Source organism: Ctenopharyngodon idella, chromosome 24, assembly GCF_019924925.1.
Source record: "Ctenopharyngodon idella isolate HZGC_01 chromosome 24, HZGC01, whole genome shotgun sequence".
Classification (NCBI taxonomy): Eukaryota; Metazoa; Chordata; class Actinopteri; order Cypriniformes; family Xenocyprididae; genus Ctenopharyngodon; species Ctenopharyngodon idella.
In genome coordinates, this window is record NC_067243.1 from 3104254 (window position 1) to 3126921 (window position 22668).

Genomic DNA, 22668 nt, shown 5'->3' on the forward strand with positions numbered 1-22668 from the left:
CATCTCTGATCTGTTTTATTCATTTGAAATACAGTGAGTCAATTAATTTATTTACCTTAAAGGGTTAGTTAGCCCAAAAATGAAAATAATGTCATTTATTACTCACCTTCATGTTGTTCTACACCTGTAAGACCTTCGTTCATCTTCGGAACACAAATTAAGATATTTTTGATGAAATCCGATGGCTCAGTGAGGCCTCTTTTGACAGCAGTGTCACTGAACCTCTCAAGATCCAGAAAGGTACATATTTAAATCAGTTCATGTGACTACAGTGGTTCAACCTTAATATTACAAAGCGACGAGAATACATTTTGTGTGCCAAAAAACAAACAAAATAACGACTTTTCAACAATATCTAGTGACAGCCGATTTAAAAACACTGCTTTGAAGCTTTACAAATCTTTTGTTTCAAATCAGTGGTTCAGAATGCGTAAACGAAGCCTTGAAATCACGTGACTTTGGCGCTCCAAACCAATGATTCGAAACAAAAGATTCGTAAAGCTTTGAAGCAGTGTTTTGAAATCGCCCATCAAAGATATCTTGTGTTCTGAAGAAGAACGAAGGTCTTACGGGGTTTAGAACAACATGGGGATGACTAATAAATTACATAATTTTCATTTTTGGGTGAACTAACCCTTTAATTATTATTTGTGGAACAGATAAGGGGCTAAACAGACAGCGTAGCTAATGCTAACCTTTGTAATCTGGTTTAAAATGATATCAAATTTACCTACTCGACAAAGAGAAGATCTGCCAACAGTTACATAATGTTTGTGCATTGTTCTTTTTACACATGTATTTATAATACACATATAGCTAATGAACAGATTTAAAACATTTACACATTTGTCTATGAAACTTTTGGACTTAGGCTATATGTTTTTCTCACTCAAATATGCAAATGAAACAAATTATTTAGGCAACATAATTACCTGAAAAAATGTTCTTTTTGTGTTGTTTTAATTTTGTTCATTCATTGCATATTAAAATGGGTAACTGAAATTAAAATTTTCTTCCCCGCACCCACCTTTCAGTCCAGAGTTGCGCCCCTGCTATCACTATTGCTCTAAAACACAAGTATTGTGTGTTTGTGCTCCAGACATGAGGGATGCTGACCCCTGGAACTGGTCTCTTATTTACCTTTTTTAACCACAATTTCCTGATGACTTGTTCCCGTGTTTAATTCTCATTATTCATACAGTGTGTTGTTCAGTTTTAATATTACCAGAGTCTCACATGAGAGTGATGATCTTCGCCACTAGAGGGCGCGTGATTGTTGTTCATATGAGTGCGTGGGGTTAAAAAAGTAAAAGTGGAGGAAAGAGACGCCTTTATATTATAGGCTATGGAAGTTTGCTGAATGTTTATTCCGAGTAGACTCAATCTCAGAGTATAATCAGAATACAACGTAACAACAAATCGGCATATAAATATTGATAAAGAAATAATAATAATAATAATAATAAAGCAACTCATGTCAAGAGAATGTAATTTGTTTTTCCTGCTTTGTGGTCTATTAGAATTTCAAATTTAGCTCATTTGATGCGTACATTTTTTTTTTAATGATTTCGTCATAACTTCGTGCGTATACAATCTTCTAAATCTGGTTATTAATAAAATACGTAATAATTAATGATATATTTATTATATAAAAAGTACTATAATATAATATGAATTCATCATTAAAAACCTATCACAAGCAGGCTGTTATTATTATTAATTCAGTACGATCACTCTCTTGTCATTATTCGCTTTAGGTTCCTCCCACTTCTGCTTGTAAACGGAAGCCGACGGCCGGTGGGATATTCAGTTTTAGTGGCAGGTAACAAGCTGTCGGTTACCAGTAGCAGTTAACTGATTTTTCGCTGAACCCCATCTCTATTTCGAGGCTTTAAACGTCTTTACACTGAAGATTTAAACAGCCGCATATTGTGGTAAGTTCAGAAATTATTCTTCATGTAACCATGCAGTCAAACGAACTGATTTATGTTTTTGCTTCTCTTTAAATTGGATAGATCTTTTTATTTAAAAATGGCAGAAACACTTTTTATTTAATATTCTTTTTTATTCTTTTATTTAATTTTTTATAGGTATATAATTAAATATTATAGACTGCTATTCATGCATTTTTATCCTCTATGCTTTTTTTTTATTATTATTATTTTTACACAACATAGTAAGCTAATTGTCTTCCAACTGCGGTTAAAATAATGACCGAGGAAGCCTGGCAAGTTACAAATAGCCACGCCCGATCTTATGATAAAATAAGGCAGGTATCCTGATGTTTCTAGATGAACTAGAATTATTTTACATTACAAAAAGCAGTGTATTACATTTACTAAACTATTAGGCCTATTAACTGCTTTTCTGCATTTCCATACATGTACTACAGTGTTTAAAACAGAAAAAAAAAAAAAACAAACAAACTTGTGGGCGGTTGCATAAGCTGCTTAAACTAGTTTATAAAGTTATCTTTCTTCTTCTTCTTCTTCTTCTTCTTCTTCGAGACTGGTCTTAGCTTCTTAAAGTCAGTTAGCCTACATAAAAAGATAGATTGGTCTAATTGGAATCGGAGAAGTAAGACTGATTACCTTAAATCTAACTACTATTTGGTCAGACTTCTTAAGATACTATAGTGGCTAAGTTTATGCAATTGGGCCCTGATCAACTCAAGAAGTTTGAAATAAACACTTAACTGAGAACTATTAGAGAGGTCATAGATAAAGAATAGATGTTTGTCGAATGTTTGTGAGGACATCAGAGGATTCCTGTGGGAGGACGGGTGTTGTTGTGTTGCTGCAAATCCCAAGTTAAACCTGTTAAAAAAAACTGGTTTAACCTGTCAGCCATCACTGGGCCACTCTCCATTACTCCTGCTGGTTGTTTAAGGCCAGTAATCTCCCTCATGCCGCTCCAGACTTCCTTCACTTTGTTTCTCTGCAGCTTATCCTCCAGTTTTTGCCTTGAGGAGTCTTTGCCCTCCTTCAGATTCCGTTTGAGTTCTTTTGGTATGCGTTTCACCTTCTCTTTATCCCCTCTTCTGAAGATTCTCTTGATCCAAGGTTTATTATTAGGGAAGCAACGTTCCTCGCTGGTGGGGATGGTTTTGTGAACACAGAAATTGATATAACCAGTTACACAGTCCACCATACCGTCAATGTCATTCCTAAATGTATTGATTAAACGAGAACTGCCCTAAAACATATACACCGATCAGGCATAACATTATAAACACCTTCCTAATATTGTATTGGTCCCCTTTTGATGCCAAAACACCCCTGACCCGTCGAGGCATGGACTCCGCTAGACCCCTGAAGGTGTGCTGTGGTATCTGCACCAAGATGTTAGCAGATGCTTGATTGGATTGAGATCTGGGGAATTTGGAGGCCAAGTCAACACTTCAAACTCGTTGTTGTGCTCCTCAAACCATTCCTGAGCCATTTTTGCTTTGTGGCAGGGTGCATTATCCTGCTGAAAGAGGCCACAGCCACCAGGGAATACCGTTTCCATGAAAGGGTGTACATGGTCTGCAACAATGCTTAGGTAGGTGGTACATGTCAAAGTAACATCCGCATGGATGGCAGGACCCAAGGTTTCCCAGCAGAACATTGCCCAAAGCATCACACTGCCTCCGCCGGCTTGCCTTCCCAAAGTGCATCCTGGTGCCATGTGTTCCCCAGGTAAGCGACGCACACGCACCTGGCCATCCACGTGATGTAAAAGAAAACGTGATTCATCAGACCAGGCCACTTTCTTCCATTGCTCCGTGGTCCAGTTCTGATGCTCACGTGCCCACTGTTGGCGCTTTCGGCGGTGGACAGGGGTCAGCATGGGCACCCTCACTGGTCTGCAGCTATGCAGCTCCATACGCAACAAACTGATGCACTGTGTATTCTGACACCTTTCTATCAGAACCAGCATTAACTTCTTGAGCAATTTGAGCTACAGAAGCTCGTCTGTTGGATCGGACCACACGGGCCAGCCTTCGCTCCCCACGTGCATCAATGAGCCTTGGTTGCCCATGACCCTGTCGCCGGTTCACCACTGTTCCTTCCTTGGACCACTTTTGATAGATACTGTCCACTGCAGACCGGGAACACCCCACAAGAGCTTCAGTTTTGGAGATGCTCTGACCGTCGTCTAGCCATCACAATTTGGCCCTTGTCAAACTCGCTCAAATCCTTACGCTTGCCCATTTTTCCTGCTTCTAACACATCAACTTTGAGGACAAAATGTTCACTTGCTGCCTAATATATCCCACCCATATATATTATAGGACTGGCTGAGAGTTGATTCTCATTTTCAGAGAGGTAATAGGCCTACCTTACATAAAAAAGAGCGCATACCCAGGGCAGGTGTAAGCTAGCCTACACAAAATGTGAGGCTAATGAAAAAATGAATATGCAACATGCTTAGCTTAGTCAAAGTATAAGGGTAATGTTAAATAGCCATTAATACATTATAATAGGCTACAGAAAGAACTCTCTCAGGTAAGATAACAAAACCAACCTTGAAATAACACCTTGAAAAATAAAGCTAGAAATGAGGAGTGTTTTTAATTTTATAGAAATTAACTTTCCTATTAAGGGGCAATATTTGCCCCCTTAAATTGATTTCCTTTTTTTTTTTCCCTTTATTAGGGCATCTGAAATTATAAAACACTATAGACTGTTACCATTCAAATGAAATCAGCGTTAACCAAAGGCATCTTTGCACTGCAGAGATGGCACTGAAGCTGCATCTGAAGTGGCATTTCAATGGATCTATACACTGTTTAAAGGGATTGTTCACCCAAAAATGAAAATTCTGTCATCATTTACTCACCCTCAAGTTGTTCCAAACCTGTATGAATTTCTTTGTTCTGCTGAACACAAAGGAAGATATATTGAAGAAAGCTTTGGGGCACCATTGACACACTATAACGGCTAATATTGCCCACAACCCATTGCACTTAGGAGGAGGATTCAGTTCAGAACTAAAAACATGAATAAAAAGCGTTAAAAAACTACAAACATGGTGACGTGCACGAGCGACTGTTAAGTAGAGAGGTTTAGATAAAGGGGTTTGAGTGACTAATAATCAACATTTAACCTGATAAAAATATATGTTGTTAGCAAGGTTCAGACAGACATGAAAAAGATCAGGATAAGTTCCAATGCCACCTTTAATGACAATCCAATGGGCAAGAATACAAACAAGTGCTAATGCAAATATAACCAGACAAACACTGATTGATGGTGAGGAACTAATATACGCATAACTAAAAGACTAACAGATGTAAAGATGATTAGTGTCCATGAAACTGAGTGGCGGGAAACTCAAACAAAGGAACACATTTGACTGATGAAAACAAACTGTAAGTCCATGAAAATGAAAAAAAAAGAATAAACAGAAATTAATAAGTGTGACATTATGTATACTGTATATATGACTGGCAGATCATTGTGCTACTTTTTTCTCTCCAATATGACAGGAAATGAAATGTGGAGAATGTGAACTGTGACAAGATGATTGACAGGCCAGTTTACAGTGAAAAGACGCACGTAACAATGAGTGTCTGTTAAAAATTAAATATATTGACGTGATAGTATGTCCCAAAGCTTGTCTACTCTTCTGCTACGCACTCAAAAGTATGTACTTTTCTTCACAAGAGAACATGACAAACTGACCATCTCTTCCTCTTTACTAATAAATAAACATGAATGAACATTAGATTATCTTGAGAAAAATTAAGCTGTAGCTACTGTACCTGATATTTATCCAAATTAATCGATAATGAATCTAGAATCAAATCGCAAACTTATGAACTAAAATTGTAAAATTTGTGTCAACCACTAAAAACAGTAGCAGTCATTGTACCATGTAAACATTAACATGTTGTCACTAAACTTAATGAAATTCTGTTGTTACCAAATGTTTTGACAAACACAATACACTTATTGTGATGCAAGTTTTTTATTTATTTTTAACAAGTGAGAGTAAACTGTACTGATACCCAGCAAATGTTCCCCTGATCTTAATTCATGTTTCCTGTTTGGTTATTTTTGGGGAACCGATTCCTCCGCTCAACAAATGTTCTTTGTAGGTTTTAAATTGTTATTTTTTATTTAGCTGTGTATAAGTCACAGTAGGTTGAGTTTGATGGAAAAGAAAATAACACAAAACAAAGACGTTTTTAAGATCAATTGTTAGTGGATTTAGCATTTTCTATGTTTGATAAGGAGGATCAGGGAAAATAATGACAAACGAATTCTCTGCCATTCAGTAATGTTTATGACAAAGCTGCAGATGTCAATAGTTTTTTTCTTATGGAGCCTGATTGATTTACTTTACCCCTAAATGTTAATGCATTAATTATCAAACATGTACTAACATAGTTAAGGCTGCTGTTATTCATGTGTGAATCCATATGACTCCTGTCGTAGTTAAGAATAGCTCTTCATTGGTTCATGATTAGTTAATATCTTCATACATGATTATTCATGTATGTTTATTGTAAAGTGTTACCCATTACACAGTATTAAAGGTTCACACTAAATGAAAATTAAGCAATCATTTGCTCACCTTTTTTTTTTTTTTAAGATGCGAAAGGATCACAGAATGATCCCATGCGACACGTGTTGTATATTCCAAGTGTTCTGGGGTATACTACAGGGTTTGGTGAAAAACAAACCAAAATTTAATGTATTATTTAAATGAAAACCCTGACCTTGGCCTTGGTCTTTCTTTGCTCGACTGCACGTTCATGAGACTCTGTTAGTGCTGCAGTTCACTCCGACTCGCCCATAAAAACAGACAAGTTGTGAGGAATCAAAACTAACAAAAATGCAACATAAAATACAATCAATGTGCCTTCTTCTCTGAGGTGAATATATCCATTGTTCATCGCAACAAGAAGTTATCTTGTTCATATCTGTCAACTGTCAACACAATTTACATCTTATGGTTGTACATTTACCCGTAAATGTTACAAATTCACACAAGTATTTCGATTTTGTATAAAGCATTATCCTGACAGCAAGCTACAGTAGTCTACGCTTAACTTCTAGGACTTCAAATAGATGGAGTGGGATTAGAATGGGAGTGCACTTATAGAATTAGAGAATTAACTTATTCTAAAATATTTTATTAACATATTTTGCATCCAAAAGTGTAAGCACTTCAAATCTCTTCCCTCAATTACAGCACCATAAACTGTGGTGTATGTTGCTGCTGGCTGTAGCAATATTGACTTTTTTTTTTTAAGACAGACATAGTTTGTTCAGTAAACCTCTGTTTAATTAAAAAAAGAAAAGAAAAAAAGAAAAAGAAAAAAACCCCGATGTGCCGAAAACCTGAAAACTTATTTTGTGTACCATTACACCCCTATTAAGGCTCTAGTGTACATTGAACCGGTTTACTTGTGTAAATGCAGTTATTATTTAGTCTTGTGTACTATATGTAAACATCTGTTATGTGAAAACTAGTTTAGGGCAGAACTATATATATAATGATTTTAAGCATTAACATTTTACAGATTCTGCAAGATGTTTGTAAACTAATGACCTCATCAAATGTGTGTGTGTGTTTCAATTTCTTCTTTTTCATCTCAAAATTATTCTCTATTTCTATAACATGTCTTATATTCCTTATCTGTAAATTAATCAAATTAAATCTACAGTTCATTCCAGCTATACTGCATGTATAAAATGTCATTTTGTTTGTCTTTTGTCATTATCACCAGGAGGAAGAGATGAGTCTCCAGAACCCAGCAGGTGTGTCTGTGAAGAGTTATAGATCCAAGAATCGACCCCTTTTGTTCAGTAATTCCATGTCCTCTGCTCTGACCCTTTGTTAGTATGAACATGTAGTGGCTAATTTACTGTTGTGCATTTCAAATGAATAATGATTTCAGAAACTCAATGAGATAATATCACTGTTGTTTTGACAGAATCTTTCCAACATGCACTGCATCCCACAGACTGGAAACTTGCAGAAATCAGTAGATGATGTCCTTCAGAGAGCCAAAGGTCAACACAAAACCAGCATGAAGATCAAGTATGAGAACTTAGTTGAGGGAATCAATGTCCAAGAGAATGAAACCCTCCTGAACAGGATTTACACTCAGCTCTATATCATAGAGGGAGAGAGTGAAGGAGTGAATGAAGAACATGAGGTTTTACAGATGGAGAAAACAGCCAGAACACAACACTCACAAGATTCTCCAATCTACTGCAATGATATCTTTAAATCCTCACCTGAACCAGGATGTGACCAAATCAAGACTGTTCTTACTAAAGGCATCGCTGGAATTGGAAAAACCGTCTCTGTGCAGAAGTTCATTCTGAACTGGGCCGAGGGAAAAGCCAATCAGGATGTAGATTTCATGTTTGTGTTTTCATTTCGAGAGCTGAACTTGATCCAAGATCATCAGTACAGTCTTCACAGACTTCTGCTGGACTTTCATCCTGAACTTCAAGATCTGGACTCAAAGATTTATGAGGAGTGTAAAGTTGTGTTCATCTTTGATGGGCTGGATGAAAGCAGAATCACACTGATGTTTTCAGATGCTCAGAAAGTTTCTAATGTTACTGAGACTTCATCAGTGGGTGTGTTGATGTCAAAGCTCATGAAAGGAGAGCTGCTTCCCTCTGCTCTCATCTGGATCACCTCCAGACCAGCAGCAGCCAATCAGATCCCTTCCGAATACATCAACCGTCTGACAGAAATTCAGGGATTCAATGAGCCTCAGAAAGAGGAATATTTCAGGAAGAGAATCAGTGACGAGCATCAAGCCAGCAGAATCATCTCACACATCAGAAGAGCAAGAAGCCTCCACATCATGTGCCACATACCTGTCTTCTGCTGGATCTCATCCACTGTGCTTCAGAAGCTCCTGAAAGAAGATCTGAGTGGAGAAATCCCTCAAACTATGACTGAAATGTACATCCACTTCCTGCTGATTCAGATCAACAGGAGGAATCAGAAGTATGAAGAGAGAGATCCAGAGAAACTCCTGCAGTCCAACAGAGAAGTGATTGTGAAACTTGCAGAAGTGGCTTTCAAACAGTTGATGAAGGGCAATGTGATGTTCTATGAGGAGGACCTGAGAGAGAGCGGCATAGACGTCACTGACGCCTCAGTGTATTCTGGGATTTGCACTGAGATCTTTAAGGAGGAATCTGTGATTCATCAAAGGAAAGTCTACAGCTTCATTCATCTGAGCTTTCAGGAGTTTCTTGCAGCTTTTTATGTTTTTTACTACAATTTGTACACTATTATGGAGACAGTGACCTTTTTAGCACTGCATAATTTGCTCAAAGGAGCAGTAGATGCAGCCATTAAAAGTGAAAATGGACAGCTGGATCTGTTCTTGCGGTTCCTGCTGGGCATCTCACTGGAGTCCAGTCAGAGACTTTTACCGGATCTACTGACACACACAGTGAAAAGCTCAGAGAGTATCCAAGAAACCACGCAGTACATTAAAGAGAAGATCAAAGATGGACATGGAATCTCCACTGAGAGGTCCATCAATCTGTTCCTCTGTCTGCTGGAAGTGAAAGATCAGACTCTATCCAGAGAGATTCAGGACTTTGTTAAATCAAACAAACACTCAGAGAAGAAACTCTCTCCTGCCCACTGCTCAACAATTGCCTACATACTTCAGATGTCAGAGGAGGTACTGGAAGAGCTGGACTTCAAAAAATACAACACATCAGATGAGGGTAGAAGAAGACTGATACCAGCTGTGATCAACTGCAGAAAAGTGCTGTGAGTTTGTGCACAGATAAGAAGCAAAAGTTTATATATTAGGGCTGTCAATAGATTCAAATTTTTAATCACGATTAATCACACACTCTTTGTGAGGAAAAAAAAAAAAAAATCATAAAAAACTTTCCAGAATTCATAGTTTATAGTATGTGTACAATGCAACAGCAAAGAGCTTGTTTACATTTTAGACAAGTCAAGTTGCGATACCAAACGTTTGTGCATCAATATAATGGACTCATGCATGCTTACTGTAAGACTCCTGTATGTCACCACAATTGTCTTTACCTTGATTAGAATCCTCATCCATCAAAACCTCACTAGCAAGATGCTGATTTTGCTTTATCCAGCTGAGAAATGTGGGATGTTTTGACAGTCTGTTCAGTCTGTATTTTACACAACATGATGTGTGAGGGCTCAAGCTCTTTAGAAGCAATTTAGTTTTAACCATAAGTTTTAAAGCAAAATTCACACTGGAATAAATAACTTACTGAGAACACAATGTGAGTCTCTGTTCGCTCTGCCATCTATTATGTAATCAGTCTGGTTTTCTTTACAATGTTTGAATGAATTTGCTTACTGGATCATTGGACTGAAAACTTTACAGGAGTGTAGCAGCTTAAAATGATCTGATCGCAAACAGAGAAGCGAAATCGTGTTTGAATAGAAATTTCCACCTACCAGGTTTACAAGGTGCTTGCGCAATGAATCAGTGAATGAATCAGTGGTTAGGACCTGGTGTAACAAATGTGACAAACCAGATAGGAATGTATTTATTTTAATCATTGCCAAATAAATAATAAATTTTCAATATGAAAGACTATTCATGAATCCATCTTGTATAAATTCTAAGCTCTTTCTTTCATATTTTACAGCAGCATAACTGACTTGTTAGCCTGTTGAAGATGCCATGAATCTCTGTTGTGTTCTGCTCTTTTTCAGTCTTGCTGAATGTAATCTGACTCATCAGTCCTGTGAAATGTTGTCATCAGCTCTACAATTCTCAAACTGTGCCCTGAGAGAGCTGGACCTGAGTAACAATGACCTGCAGGATTCAGGAGTAAAGCTGCTATCAGACGGCCTGAAGAGTCCAAACTGTCAGCTTGAGATCCTGAGGTGTGCAACATTTTATTTTTGATATCCTGAATCTTTGTAATTCAAGATTTGAATGTTTAGTGCTAATAGTGATTTTAAGGATCCAAGCACAGGAATGGTAAAACTAGATAAGAAACTAGTTTGTCAAGACAGACTTTGATGTTGGATTGAGAAAGCCGGACCAGAAAGTTTGAAGTAGTTTTATCACATACTATCCATCCTAAATAGTATTCATAATTAGAATTAGTGTGTTCCCAATCGTAGTATGTTGGAAAGAGTATTCCAATGGTACCCTGATGGTGTACTAAAGCGAAGTGCAGATCCGTGCACACTTTAATGGCTAATACTGCTCACAACCCATTGTGCGTTGGACGAGAATTCGATTAGAACTACAAACTCTAATACAAAGTTCTGTCATGAAACTCTAGATGGCGCAGGCTAATAGGTCCTTAACTCAACCTGCTTGCAATCACGTCATTCTTTATAGGGCACAGCTGATTGGTTCTTGCTGCATCAGTAGCCAATGAGTTAGCGTTCTCAACCTTCAAATATTTGGTCTGCATTTGCCTTAGCAGTGCAGTGCGCTTTTAGAAACCCTCCACCTTCCCCAGCTCCACCTGTATAGATCTGCTACGGGTAATTGTGTATGCTTGTATGCTTGTGGCAATCAGGGCGGGGCCGAGAGCCGTTGGAATGGAGCGAGGCTGGGGTCGCGAGTGCTAATGAACACTGACCTCAAGTCTCACAGAAGAGTTCAGAAGGATAAAAGGAGGAGTGATGAAAGTGCAAGACGAGAGAGGCCTTGTCCCCTCCGTTCCCACGGCTCTCGGCCCCGCCCTGCTTGTCACAATGCTATATTGTACAGCAGCAGCATGTCTTACATCTCACAGCAGTGTAAATAGATTGATAGATATATCAATGTCCGATTGATAGACAGATAGAAAGATTACATAGATTAGAAAGAATATTTAATACAATGGAAGCTTACATGAGTCTAAAGGGTTTTTTGGGTGTTTACGAGTGCTTTCACATTTGGTTCAATTGCCTGGTCCAACCCACATTTGATTGCTCACCCTGCCCCCATTGGATTGTGTTCACATTGTATTGTTTGATTCTGAACCATGATGTATTTGCATCATTAAAGCAGCAGATTTTTACCCCTTTTGTTTGGTAACTATTATGCAGGAGAAGGCAGCAAAGTGCATACCATTTCTTTTGGAGTCTAGGTATGTAAGGCCTATGTGGAGAGCTATAATGACAGCATCCTCTGTCGATGTGTTTGCTCGATTTTGTTAGTTAAGGTCAGCAGGGATGGCAGATATAATGTGAGAAAGGATGTGTCTCTCAAAATATTTGGTGATAATAGGAGTTAAAGCAACTGGGTGATAGTCATTAAAGCAGTTCACTGTACTTTTTATTTGGTACCGAAATAATCGTAGCCTACTTAAGGCAGATGGGGATTGCGTATTTAAAGTTAGGGTAGGTAATTTTCAGAGAGGCTAGCAATAGCGAGCTAGCGTTGAAAGTATAAGTTTCCACCCTCCCTTCAGGAGCGCTCTACAAAGCCACACCTACTCCAAAACACATGAACGCTGTAACGGTCTAAACGTTACCTGGTTTTTATTATTGTATTTTTCACTGGCTATTGCCTAAAAAGAGGTATCTGGTTTAAGTGTAATACCCTAGGAGCTGCTTGAGGGCGGTAGTGCATAGTGACTACCAGTTATAAGCCTGATCACCAACGAGCAAGTCAGTTCATTTGGTAGAGGGATCCGCATGGTTGAACTAACGCTACCTGGCTACTCATTTTAGGTCCTGTTTTGAGAACTCGTAGAGTTTATGCTCAAACGTGAGTATTGGCTGACTATGCTAATGACTTGGTGTATTTGTAATGAATAATGACTGATGTTAGCTATTTTGCTTTCTTTTGTAGAAAGGACTTTTTCATCTTATATATATATTCATTTATATCACGATTATATTCACTGCACGTCTCCGGGAAGCGAGTAGTGTGGATCTGTGTATTGCCACGCTGTAGCAAGACTATGGCGTGTGGCCTTAATCAACGCGGCGTTAAGGTCAGCGAGTCACTGAACACCATTGACTATCTTCACTTCTCACTCACTAGATTATTGGATTATATCATTGCATCGCTCTCAAATAACCTTGTGGATTCGTACTCATCTCATCACCATCATCATTTCAGCTCATCTAAAGTCTGGACATTGATGATAAGTTTCATTTATTATATTGATTCATTTGCGCAGAGACAAAGACTGCTTGTTTGCTTATATTGTTTATTTTTGTGGCATATATATATATATATATATATATATATATATATGCACTTGTGGGAATAAAATAGGGAAAAAAGAATATTTGTTTGATGAAGTGGTTTTATCTTTCAGTAGCAGTCGTATTTCTGTTGAACCCCCTCAGAATAATATCTTAAAAAAAGGGAGGTGTTACAACGTGTACAACAAGGATCAAACAAAAGCATCACAAGAGACAGCATTAAAACTCATAACATTACAATAATAATGAACATAAACAACTTACCTGTACTAACTGACTGCTGTAGATTCATTTTGGCGTTGATACTGTTGCCACTGAAATGCATAAACTTGATTCACGAGTTTCCATTTCTTCCAAATTACGGTATTTATGGCATGAAAGCAGCATAAGCTTGTTGTTTTGGTTTTGGAGGAACTTTAAAAGTTGGCTTCTGTTTCGGTCGCGGTGCTCGTGATGTACATGGACATGGATGTCTTAATTCTGCATAGCACGAAATGCGCTGATGACGTGATGTCTGTGTGAACAGGGTGTGTGGAGGTAGGGAAATACTTTAGTGGCTTTGTTCGCCTCCATGAAAATTCACTCTTGAAGTCTTTATTACAAATAAAAAAAGCTGAGTTGGCCTGCAGAACAACTGCTAGACCAGCTCTTGAACAATCTTTTTATACAGTTTTCCTATTTCTCTCCACCAAGGTGGGGTCAATACATCTTATACAATTTCAAACTCTGGCCCACTATTGTTTATCAATTCTTTCATTTTAATTTATTTATTTATTTTTTGTGAATCCAGTCTGTTTTAAAAAGTGGAACAAAAGGCCCCAACCAGTATTTATATTAGAGGGCCCGCTCACCCTACAAACATTCTTTAATGACAGAATGAGACCCACATCTTACCATTTATCTAATGGCAAAGTGAGAGGCCCCAACATATGCAAGCACATTCCACTCTCTTCAATTTTTCATACTGTCTCCCAGAGATAATGAGATACAATAACAAATTTTAGATGTCTTCAAAAAGGGTATAATTGTTTAAGCATGTGCAGTCTTATTATTTATTTTTTATTTATTTCTGCTACTATTATCTGTGCTTCTGCTTCAATCTCCTCTTCTCTTTCTAACGGTTCCTCTTCACATGCTGGTGTTTTCAATTTCCATCTAAAGATAGAAAGATGTAACCATCTAAAGATAAGTTTCTCTTATTTTTTCTATCCCATGTCTCTTTGGGTTCACCTGTAGCCCTGTTTGTTTTTTTGTTTTTTTCTAACTCCCTCCCTCTGCATTTCTCCTGAAACTTCTACAGTTCCCTTAAGTATTGGGAACTGACCTTCTGGGGGTATAGTTTGGTTGGCACCTCTTCTTTTTTCTTTGTGTTTTTGTCTGCGTCCCTTAATTTATTTATTTATTTTTTTTGCCTGTCTTGTATTTCTCAACAAATATTCTCTATGCTTTTTGGAACAGTGTCAGGGCTTCTTTTTCTTTTTCTCCTTTTTGCACAGTGCTACATCAAACATCCCTTCCTTTAGCCATTTTGTTATATCTTTGGTTTTCTTTTGCCATTTATTATTTTTTTAGGATCTTGTCTATTAGTTTTTTGCACAATGGGTATTTTAACCCTAACATTTCCACAGGAGTTGGCTGCCATAATGTTTCTTCTTCTTATAGGTTCAAAAAATATAATTTTGCAAAATAAACGTAATTATTGTTATTTATTTATAAATAACTTTACCTTATCTCCTCTTGTAATTTGCACTTTATTCCACTTGCATATACAGATTTCCTTTGTATTGTCCATTTTCTTTTTAAGATTATTTTGCATCCAAATAGTGCCAAAAAAACAAAAAACAAAAAAACAAAAAACAAAACAAGAGCCACTCTTTATTTTTAAATAAATTAAGTCTTTATTTCTGTTACTGTTAATTTTAATTGGCATAAGTAGATAATTATTTTATCACCATCCATTTAGATCAATCATATATCTGTTTTATAATTTTAGTCTGATCTGCAAAGCTAACTTCTTGAAACAATTTTTCTAATTTCCTCCACCTTCACAACATTCATACAAATCTCTTTATTATTAATTGGAGACAGAATTTTTATACATATTGTCCCTTTTAGGGCTCATTCATGCATTCTTTGTCCCTTTGCAGGGCTAATTCATTCATCCACTCTTTCTAAGTGGACAACGATTGCACCTCACCCCATCGAATCACACTCAAATGACAGCCAGGGAGGGCTAGGCACTCACTGTCCACAACAAACAGAGTTTATTTTCTTATACAGTGACGGATATACTCACACAGACGCTCACACAAACTACATACACACATAAATGCAATTTTCCTATTCTACACTCCCTTGAGTGACCTGTTAGTTCTGATCACTTTTTTCCCTCACTGATAACAATTCCTCAACACAGTGAAAAGCAATATACTACAGGATTTATCCATGCTATCCGTGCAGACCTCTGCGATTCACTTCCTCAACACAACAGAGCGATAGCATTAGGACTTCTTCATACTTTATGCACACTTCCCTATACTTTAACTTTTACTTTTATATATTTATTGCCATCCATCAAGGCCCGCTTGACAGTAAACACAGTGCATGCAATGCAATTATTTCTTCTGGAATCAAAACCCATTTATTGTTTTTTGTTCTTTAAATATGGAGGAGCTTTTTTATTGTCCTTACCACCACGGGCAAACTCTGAACAACGCAAACTAAGCAAAAACTGCTTACCTTTATGTGGCCACCTATTTTGTGTTGCACGTCCAGCTGATGTTGATGCAACTGAATAGGGTCGTGCTTCTTTGGTAGTGCAGGATCAATGCTGTGGCCTCTCTGTTACAGTCAAAACGAGAAAATAAAAGGTTCAGAGTGTCTGGCAGTGTGCTGTCTGTAGAATTTATGGCTGTGTTGCTGTCCTTGTAACCGGTGAAAGTCTTTATCCCCTGTTATGACATGGTATGAAGTGACATAAGATGGCGGCACGTCTAGATGCAGCGGCCCTGCACTCCTCAAGTTTTGGCAGCTATTCTAAATAAAATATCGGTATGTTGGCTTTCTCAAGCCAGTCAGGTCTATGTTTTTGAGTCTTCACTTCAATTCTTAATCTTCTGTTTAAAATTTTCTGACTGTTTTGTGTGTCCGTAGGTTGTCTGGCTGTATGGTGACAGAGGAAGGCTGTGGTTATGTGTCTTCAGCTCTGAGTTCAAACCCCTCACACCTGAGAGAGCTGGATCTGAGCTACAATCACCCAGGACAATCAGGAGTCCAGCTGCTCTCGGACAAACTGAACGATCCAAACTGCTCACTGCAGATACTTAAGTATGTGAGGCAGTATTAGGGTTTTCGACTCCGCATACACATAAAAAAAGTATACTTGCTGCTTAAGTGTCTGTGTCCACATTGGTGTACTGCATAAAGTGTGTTTCTTGAGATACATATTCAGTTGAGCCAATCTCTGTAGAACCTTTTTATCAAAGCGTTCTTTGTTTTTTGCCCTGCAACCAGCCGCTTAACCATCTGAATCCAGGAAAGTAGCTTTGGTTATCACTCTGCTTTCGGGTTGAGCGGGCCAGTGGGGTACTGCTGTGTGGAAACAAGGACATCCGTGCTGTAAATCATTTCAGAAAGGTTTTGAGGAGATGAAAAGGGTGTTCGACTGCACCGCTTATGGCAGAGAGGCATTCTGGCTGATCTTCATCCGGGTCCGCCAGCATGAGAGTCGGTCATTCTAACAAGGAGGCTAAAGACCGCAGTCTCTAGTGTCAGTTGCTAGAGCGCCTCTTGAGTTCAGGGGAGTGAGGTTTACATGCACGGCTCTTACTAGCCTACGTCTGTTACACTCCTGCTGTTGAGCTTCAATTCAACATCTCTCCAGATTCTGAACCCATGCAGCTTGGTCAGACATGAATATTGAAGGAGAAGGAGCGACAGAGAGCCCAGGGTCTGTCTCTGCTGCAGTGCTGAGGGACACTTGATATCTTCATGTCCAGTAAAAACCAATGCCTGTCAGTAGACTCGAGGTTACTGATCACGCCTTTCGCATTCATGGCCTCCCGATGAACAGGGTCTTTGGCGGTACCCCAATTTATTTTTAATTTTGGAAGGATTTTTGTTGGTTACTGGTGGCCACTGTTAGTCTTTCCTCTGGTTTCCATCCACAATGGTCAAACAGAGCAGGCCAACCAAGATTTGGAGGGCACATTGTAGTGTCTTGCTTCACAGAACCTGTCCTCCTGGACTCAGCAGCTCTCATGGGTTGAGTATGCACATAACTCGTTGCCAGTGCCGTCTACAGGCCTGTCGCCATTGAGTGCAGTTTAGAGATCCAACCATCATTATTTTCATCACTTGAAACCGATGTTGCGGCCCCCTCTGCTCACGCCTTTGTCTAAAGGTGTCAGCGTACCTGGTGAAGGGCCAGACAGACACCAAGGTTAAGGCTGATCGCCACCTTTCGAAACCTCCCCTTTACGTTGTCAGTCAAAAAGTGTGGCTTTCTTCCAGTGACATTCCTCTCCACTGCATTTAGCTCCCAAATTCATTGGCTCATTTCCCATCACCAAGATTATTAGTTCGGTAGTTGTTCGTCTAAAACTTCCTCTAGCGTACAGGAGAATTCATTCCATTTTTCATGTCTTCAAATGAAAGCCTGTTTTTCATTCTCTCCTTAATCCGCCTGCTCCGGTTCTTCCACCATTGCGTCTTAAAGACTGGGAACCAGTATATTCAGTTCATCATATTCTGGACTTGAGGCGGAAGGGACACGGTTTCCAGTATTTGGTGGATTGGGAAGGTTATGGATCACTTTCTGATTGTTGATAACAATCAAGAGTTGATTTTAGGGGGATGGGAACAGGTCTGTATTTTCAATGCTGTTGTTTTCCTATTGTGTCTATCGTGTTGGGTCGTTCAGCATCCATAGCAACTTATCAGCTGACGAGTCTAATCAAGCCTGTTGCTCATTTGTTCTCCTCTATATATACCTCAGTGTGTGCATTAATTCCTTGCCAGTTCATTGATGTAGTCTCACTGTGTTGTTCTCTAATCTAGAGTTTATTGTTGTTGCCCCTTTCTCTTTGTGCTCCAATTTTACCACATTGGATTCCCTGTTGTTCACAAACCAGCCTGGATTATACAGATAGGACTGTCCAACTGATACTTCCTTTTCAAGTTCATTGTCTACTCTAATAGGGCTGAAACGATTAGTCGACATTATAAACAACGTCGACAATAAAAAATTGTCGACAAATATTTTTGTTGTTGAATAGTCTTTTGATCTCATATGATCTATTTGAAGGGCCTGCAATAACACGGTTTGACCAGTGGGGCGCTGTAGCGCAATACTGTAATGCAGCCCTCCTGGATCGAATCCAATAGAAGAAGACACAGTGCTTCGGAGTGCATAGTGCAAACGAAGTCGAACACGTAAAATGTGGGAGTTTAACATAGCATAAAACATAACGTTTAGCATAACTACAAAAAAATGCTGTCATGCAGGGCCACCAACTCTCATTCAAACTCACTGATCGCCACACGTCCATGTTCTCACGCAGTGAAAGATGCATTGCAGAGCATAGAGGACAGACAGCGCACCGACAGATCAGGTTACTTTTGATATAAAACAAAGCCTTAACTTTTAAATTCTGTCAGTTTTACTACAGGATTCAAACAATACATGTGGTTTTGGTGCTCTTTAATATCGCTGTAGCGCCTCCGTTCAAGCGGCATGTGAACCTATTATCTCTTCCTCTTTTCTTCTATTACAGCACGAAATAAACATGAATGAATATTAAAAAGTATGTTGAAAGATACAGTACAATTTACTGAAATGAATCCAGCTCTAATGTAATCACTTAATCAGAGTTTCAACCGCAGAAAGACCGCAATAAAACAGCTTGCAACAAATATGTCACAAAATGTTACATTTACCTCATGAAAGCCATTCACTGACCATAAACTCTATAGTTAGTAAGAAGAAGAAATCTAGAGAGGAGCATTTTTCAGAAATGTTTGCACAATATTACATATTCATATTTTTACTCTTAAAAAGTTATTACAATTCCCAGACTTAATAAAAACACAGTATGTCATTTTAACAGTATTTTTTAACAAATTCATTAAAAATACACTATCAAAAGCTAAAGTGATTTCCTTGTTTTAATTATTAAAGTATAACTCAGTATTTGAACTAATTGCTAGTGGAATAATCCAACAAAGCATACTTATTAGCCAGTATAATAATCGATGATTATTCGATTAATCGTTCCAATAATCGGTAGATTAATCGATTATCAAAATAATCATTTGTTGCAGCCCTAAACTCTAATAAGCCTCATCATCTGTGATATGGATTTATTTATCATAATCCAGGACTGTTCTGATTGTTTTCACTGTGGACTAAATAAACTCCATGTTTGGGTTCTGTGTATTTATGGTGTGACAGGTTTTCTGTATTCAAAATCTATTTAGCTGTGTGTTTAGTCACTTGGTCTTGAATTTATTGCCACTGCGTTACGGATGCTGTTGGTTTTTTAAGCTGATCTGTCTTTAGATCTCTAACTGTTAGACTGCTATTAAGTTAATTAGACTGTGTCTTAAGAATTCTGTATTTGGCTCCTGTTTTCCATTTCTGAATGCCTTATTTTGAGAAATATTATTTATATAAGTGCTGACTAATGTTTCATTGGTCTCTTTCTAGTTTGGATCATGGGGAACATTTCAGAATTCAACAGGGACTGAGAAAATGTAGGACTTTTCTTTCTTTTACTTACACACACATTAATAGATAGAAGATAATTTTGTAAAATCCAAATAAGCTTTACAGATCTTTATTGGAAAGGGTTTGAACAATGTTTTTCATGCTTTTATCACTAATGGTTTACAAGCGGGGAAAAAATCAAATGTCAATTAAACTTCTTCAAATATTTACACATAATAAATCTGCTGGAAAAAAAGCAGTTACAATTGGCAGGATGTTTCTTTTGAGTACACGCACACACACAGCTCTAAAACTTCACATATACTTCTAATCTTCTTCTTGTGTTTCTTGTGTTCAGATGCCTTTGATCTCACACTGGATCCAAACACAGCACATGTTAAACTCTCTCTGTCTGAGGAGAAGAGAAAGGTGACACACGTCAAAGACCCGGAGTCGTGTCCCGATCATCCAGAGAGATTTGAAAACTATGAGCAGGTTCTGTGTGGAGAGAGTCTGACTGAACGCTGTTACTGGGAGGCTGAATGGAGCGGGAAGGGGGCTGGTATAGCCGTGACATATAAAGGAATTAGCAGGAAAGGAGGGAATGACTGCTGGTTTGGATACAGTGACAAATCCTGGAGTCTGTACTGCACTGCAAATGGATTTACTATCTGGCACAATAATATGAGCAATAACATTATTGCCCCTTCACCGTCATCTAACAAAGTAGGAGTTTATCTGGACTGGTCATCCGGCACTCTGTCCTTCTACAGCATCTCTGACACACACACACTCACACACATACACACATTCAACACCTCATTCACTGAACCCCTCTATGCTGGATTTAGGGTTTATGATGCCTCAGTGTCTCTGTGTCAGATTTAACAACCTGTGCGCTTTCATTTGACCAGGGGCGGATCCTTCTGGCACAGAGTGGCCCATCACACCATAACACACTGGCTTATTATGCACAGAGCAATTTTTAACACCATTGTAGGGGATTTTACAGTTAAAGACCCAAGGACCAGATATGATGAATGAAGACCTCAGAGTCAGAGTTTAAATCAATTGAAGAAAATGTTTACTGAAGAGAATAGTTTAGAGTTTCATCAGCAGAAGTCAGCTTCACACTCCATAACGAGTTCATAAGCTGCCCTCTGTACGTTCACATTTCCACAGCAACTATACCTTACACAAGTCACTAAGCTGTGTCATTACTGAATGAGTCTGATTGGTTAAGAAATAGATACAATTAGAAAATATCCACACATGGGCTGATAAGCAGAAGCATATCTCCATTGATTATATGGCTGACAACAAGACTCTGGTTTAAGCACAAAGTGACCTTCCTAGATCACAGAACTGTATTTCTAGGCACCAACATGTTGAGAAAAACAAGTCATTCCTTCTCCCAGGATGCCAGTTGTTCACCTCACCAACACTGAAGTATACCAGCACATACACAGATACACAGGATACAGAGCTTCTTCATGGTTGAAGTTGGTCGAGCTCTGGCTCTAAACAGGATATTTTCCCAAAACATACAGATAAGTTGTACTTTTCTCTCAGTGAGAGGTACAGACAATATTCATCAATATTATCTATAGTGAAAAGTAAAGTAAATGCTCTAACATACTCTTGAAGAAGTCATTCAAATCATTTAATATTTAGAAGGATAAACTTGATTATAAATCACTCAAAGGATATACATTGAAGCGGAATTGAATTTCGGAATCCAACCCTTCACCACTTACTAACATAAAAGTATAGCAACATACAGAAATATATATGCTATTTATTTTTTATTTTTTAAATTGAAATAAAAAGTCTTTTTAACATGAATGAATGACTAGCTTACTTCTTTACAACATAATCTGTCTTTCTGTGGGCCTCATTTCTAAAACATACATACCTACAGATGTCTTAGAGTGTGCTTAGTGCCACATTAGGGGATGTTAATTTCAAGATCATTTGAGATTTATAGATTTCAGATCTCTGAATCACACGCTCATACGCACATTTGAGAAAGGATATTGGATCGAAAGTAGGACAGTTTCTTTTTTTGGTGTTTTTGCCTTTATTGTGAAAGGACATTATGTTAAACAGGAAGCAAAGTGGGAGAGAGAGGCGGAGACAGGACCGCGACCCGGGCCTCGAACTCGGGTCGCCGGAAGCGCTACATATCGGTGTGCTGCCCATGAGGCTATCGGCTCCAACAGATGTAGGACAGTTTCTACACAACATTTTATAAACGAGGCCCTATAGGTGTACATGGTAAATAGAATTTGGAAGAATTTTTACACAGCTCTTTTCCATACAGGGACAGTTTAATAACACTAAAGTTTACCTACAGCCTACCATAAAAGTCCATACGACACAATGCGCTATGGTATCAGAACACTTGGAATGTAGTGCAGAAGCTATGTGGACTGTCTTTATGGTGCCTTTCTAGTGATTATACTGTTTGTCCTTTGTGGAGCTTGACATGCTGTTGTCAAGCAAAACAGAGCTGGTGAAGCTGGGATTGTGGGGGTGAGTGGGAGCAGGCCAGTTGTTTGTGTGCAAGCAGTGTTTTGGGGATAAGCATTGTTTATGCTTGCATATTTCTATATTTAACACAATGATGTAAAGGAAAAACAGTATACGATTAAAACATGATTTATTGCAATATATAATTATAACTTGGCAATTTATTTTGCTAGAACTGAAACTAGCAACTAGAAAAATCTAAATTGTTTTAGTTATGAGGGTTGTATTTTCTTTATTATGTGCATCAAAATTACAGATAAATTACAGATAAACACACACACACACACAGAGAA

General features: G+C 38.2%; 1 protein-coding gene across 2 annotated transcripts; it reads left to right on the top strand.

The window, feature by feature from the left end:
• The first annotated feature begins 1792 nt into the window (after positions 1 to 1792).
• Positions 1793 to 22141, top strand: LOC127507809 (NACHT, LRR and PYD domains-containing protein 3-like). Of its 2 annotated transcripts, none has more exons than XM_051885234.1 (7): positions 1793 to 1934; positions 7724 to 7832; positions 7931 to 9750; positions 10690 to 10863; positions 16291 to 16464; positions 19844 to 19890; positions 20202 to 22141. In XM_051885234.1, exons 3-7 carry the CDS (start codon positions 7943 to 7945, stop codon positions 20729 to 20731), a joined length of 2733 nt encoding a protein of 910 aa, XP_051741194.1. In that variant the 5' UTR covers positions 1793 to 1934; positions 7724 to 7832; positions 7931 to 7942; the 3' UTR covers positions 20732 to 22141. The 2 variants fall into 2 exon arrangements, with proteins under 2 accessions (XP_051741194.1, XP_051741193.1); XM_051885233.1 differs by having other exon boundaries at positions 7724 to 7754.
• Positions 22142 to 22668: the final 527 nt, after the last annotated feature.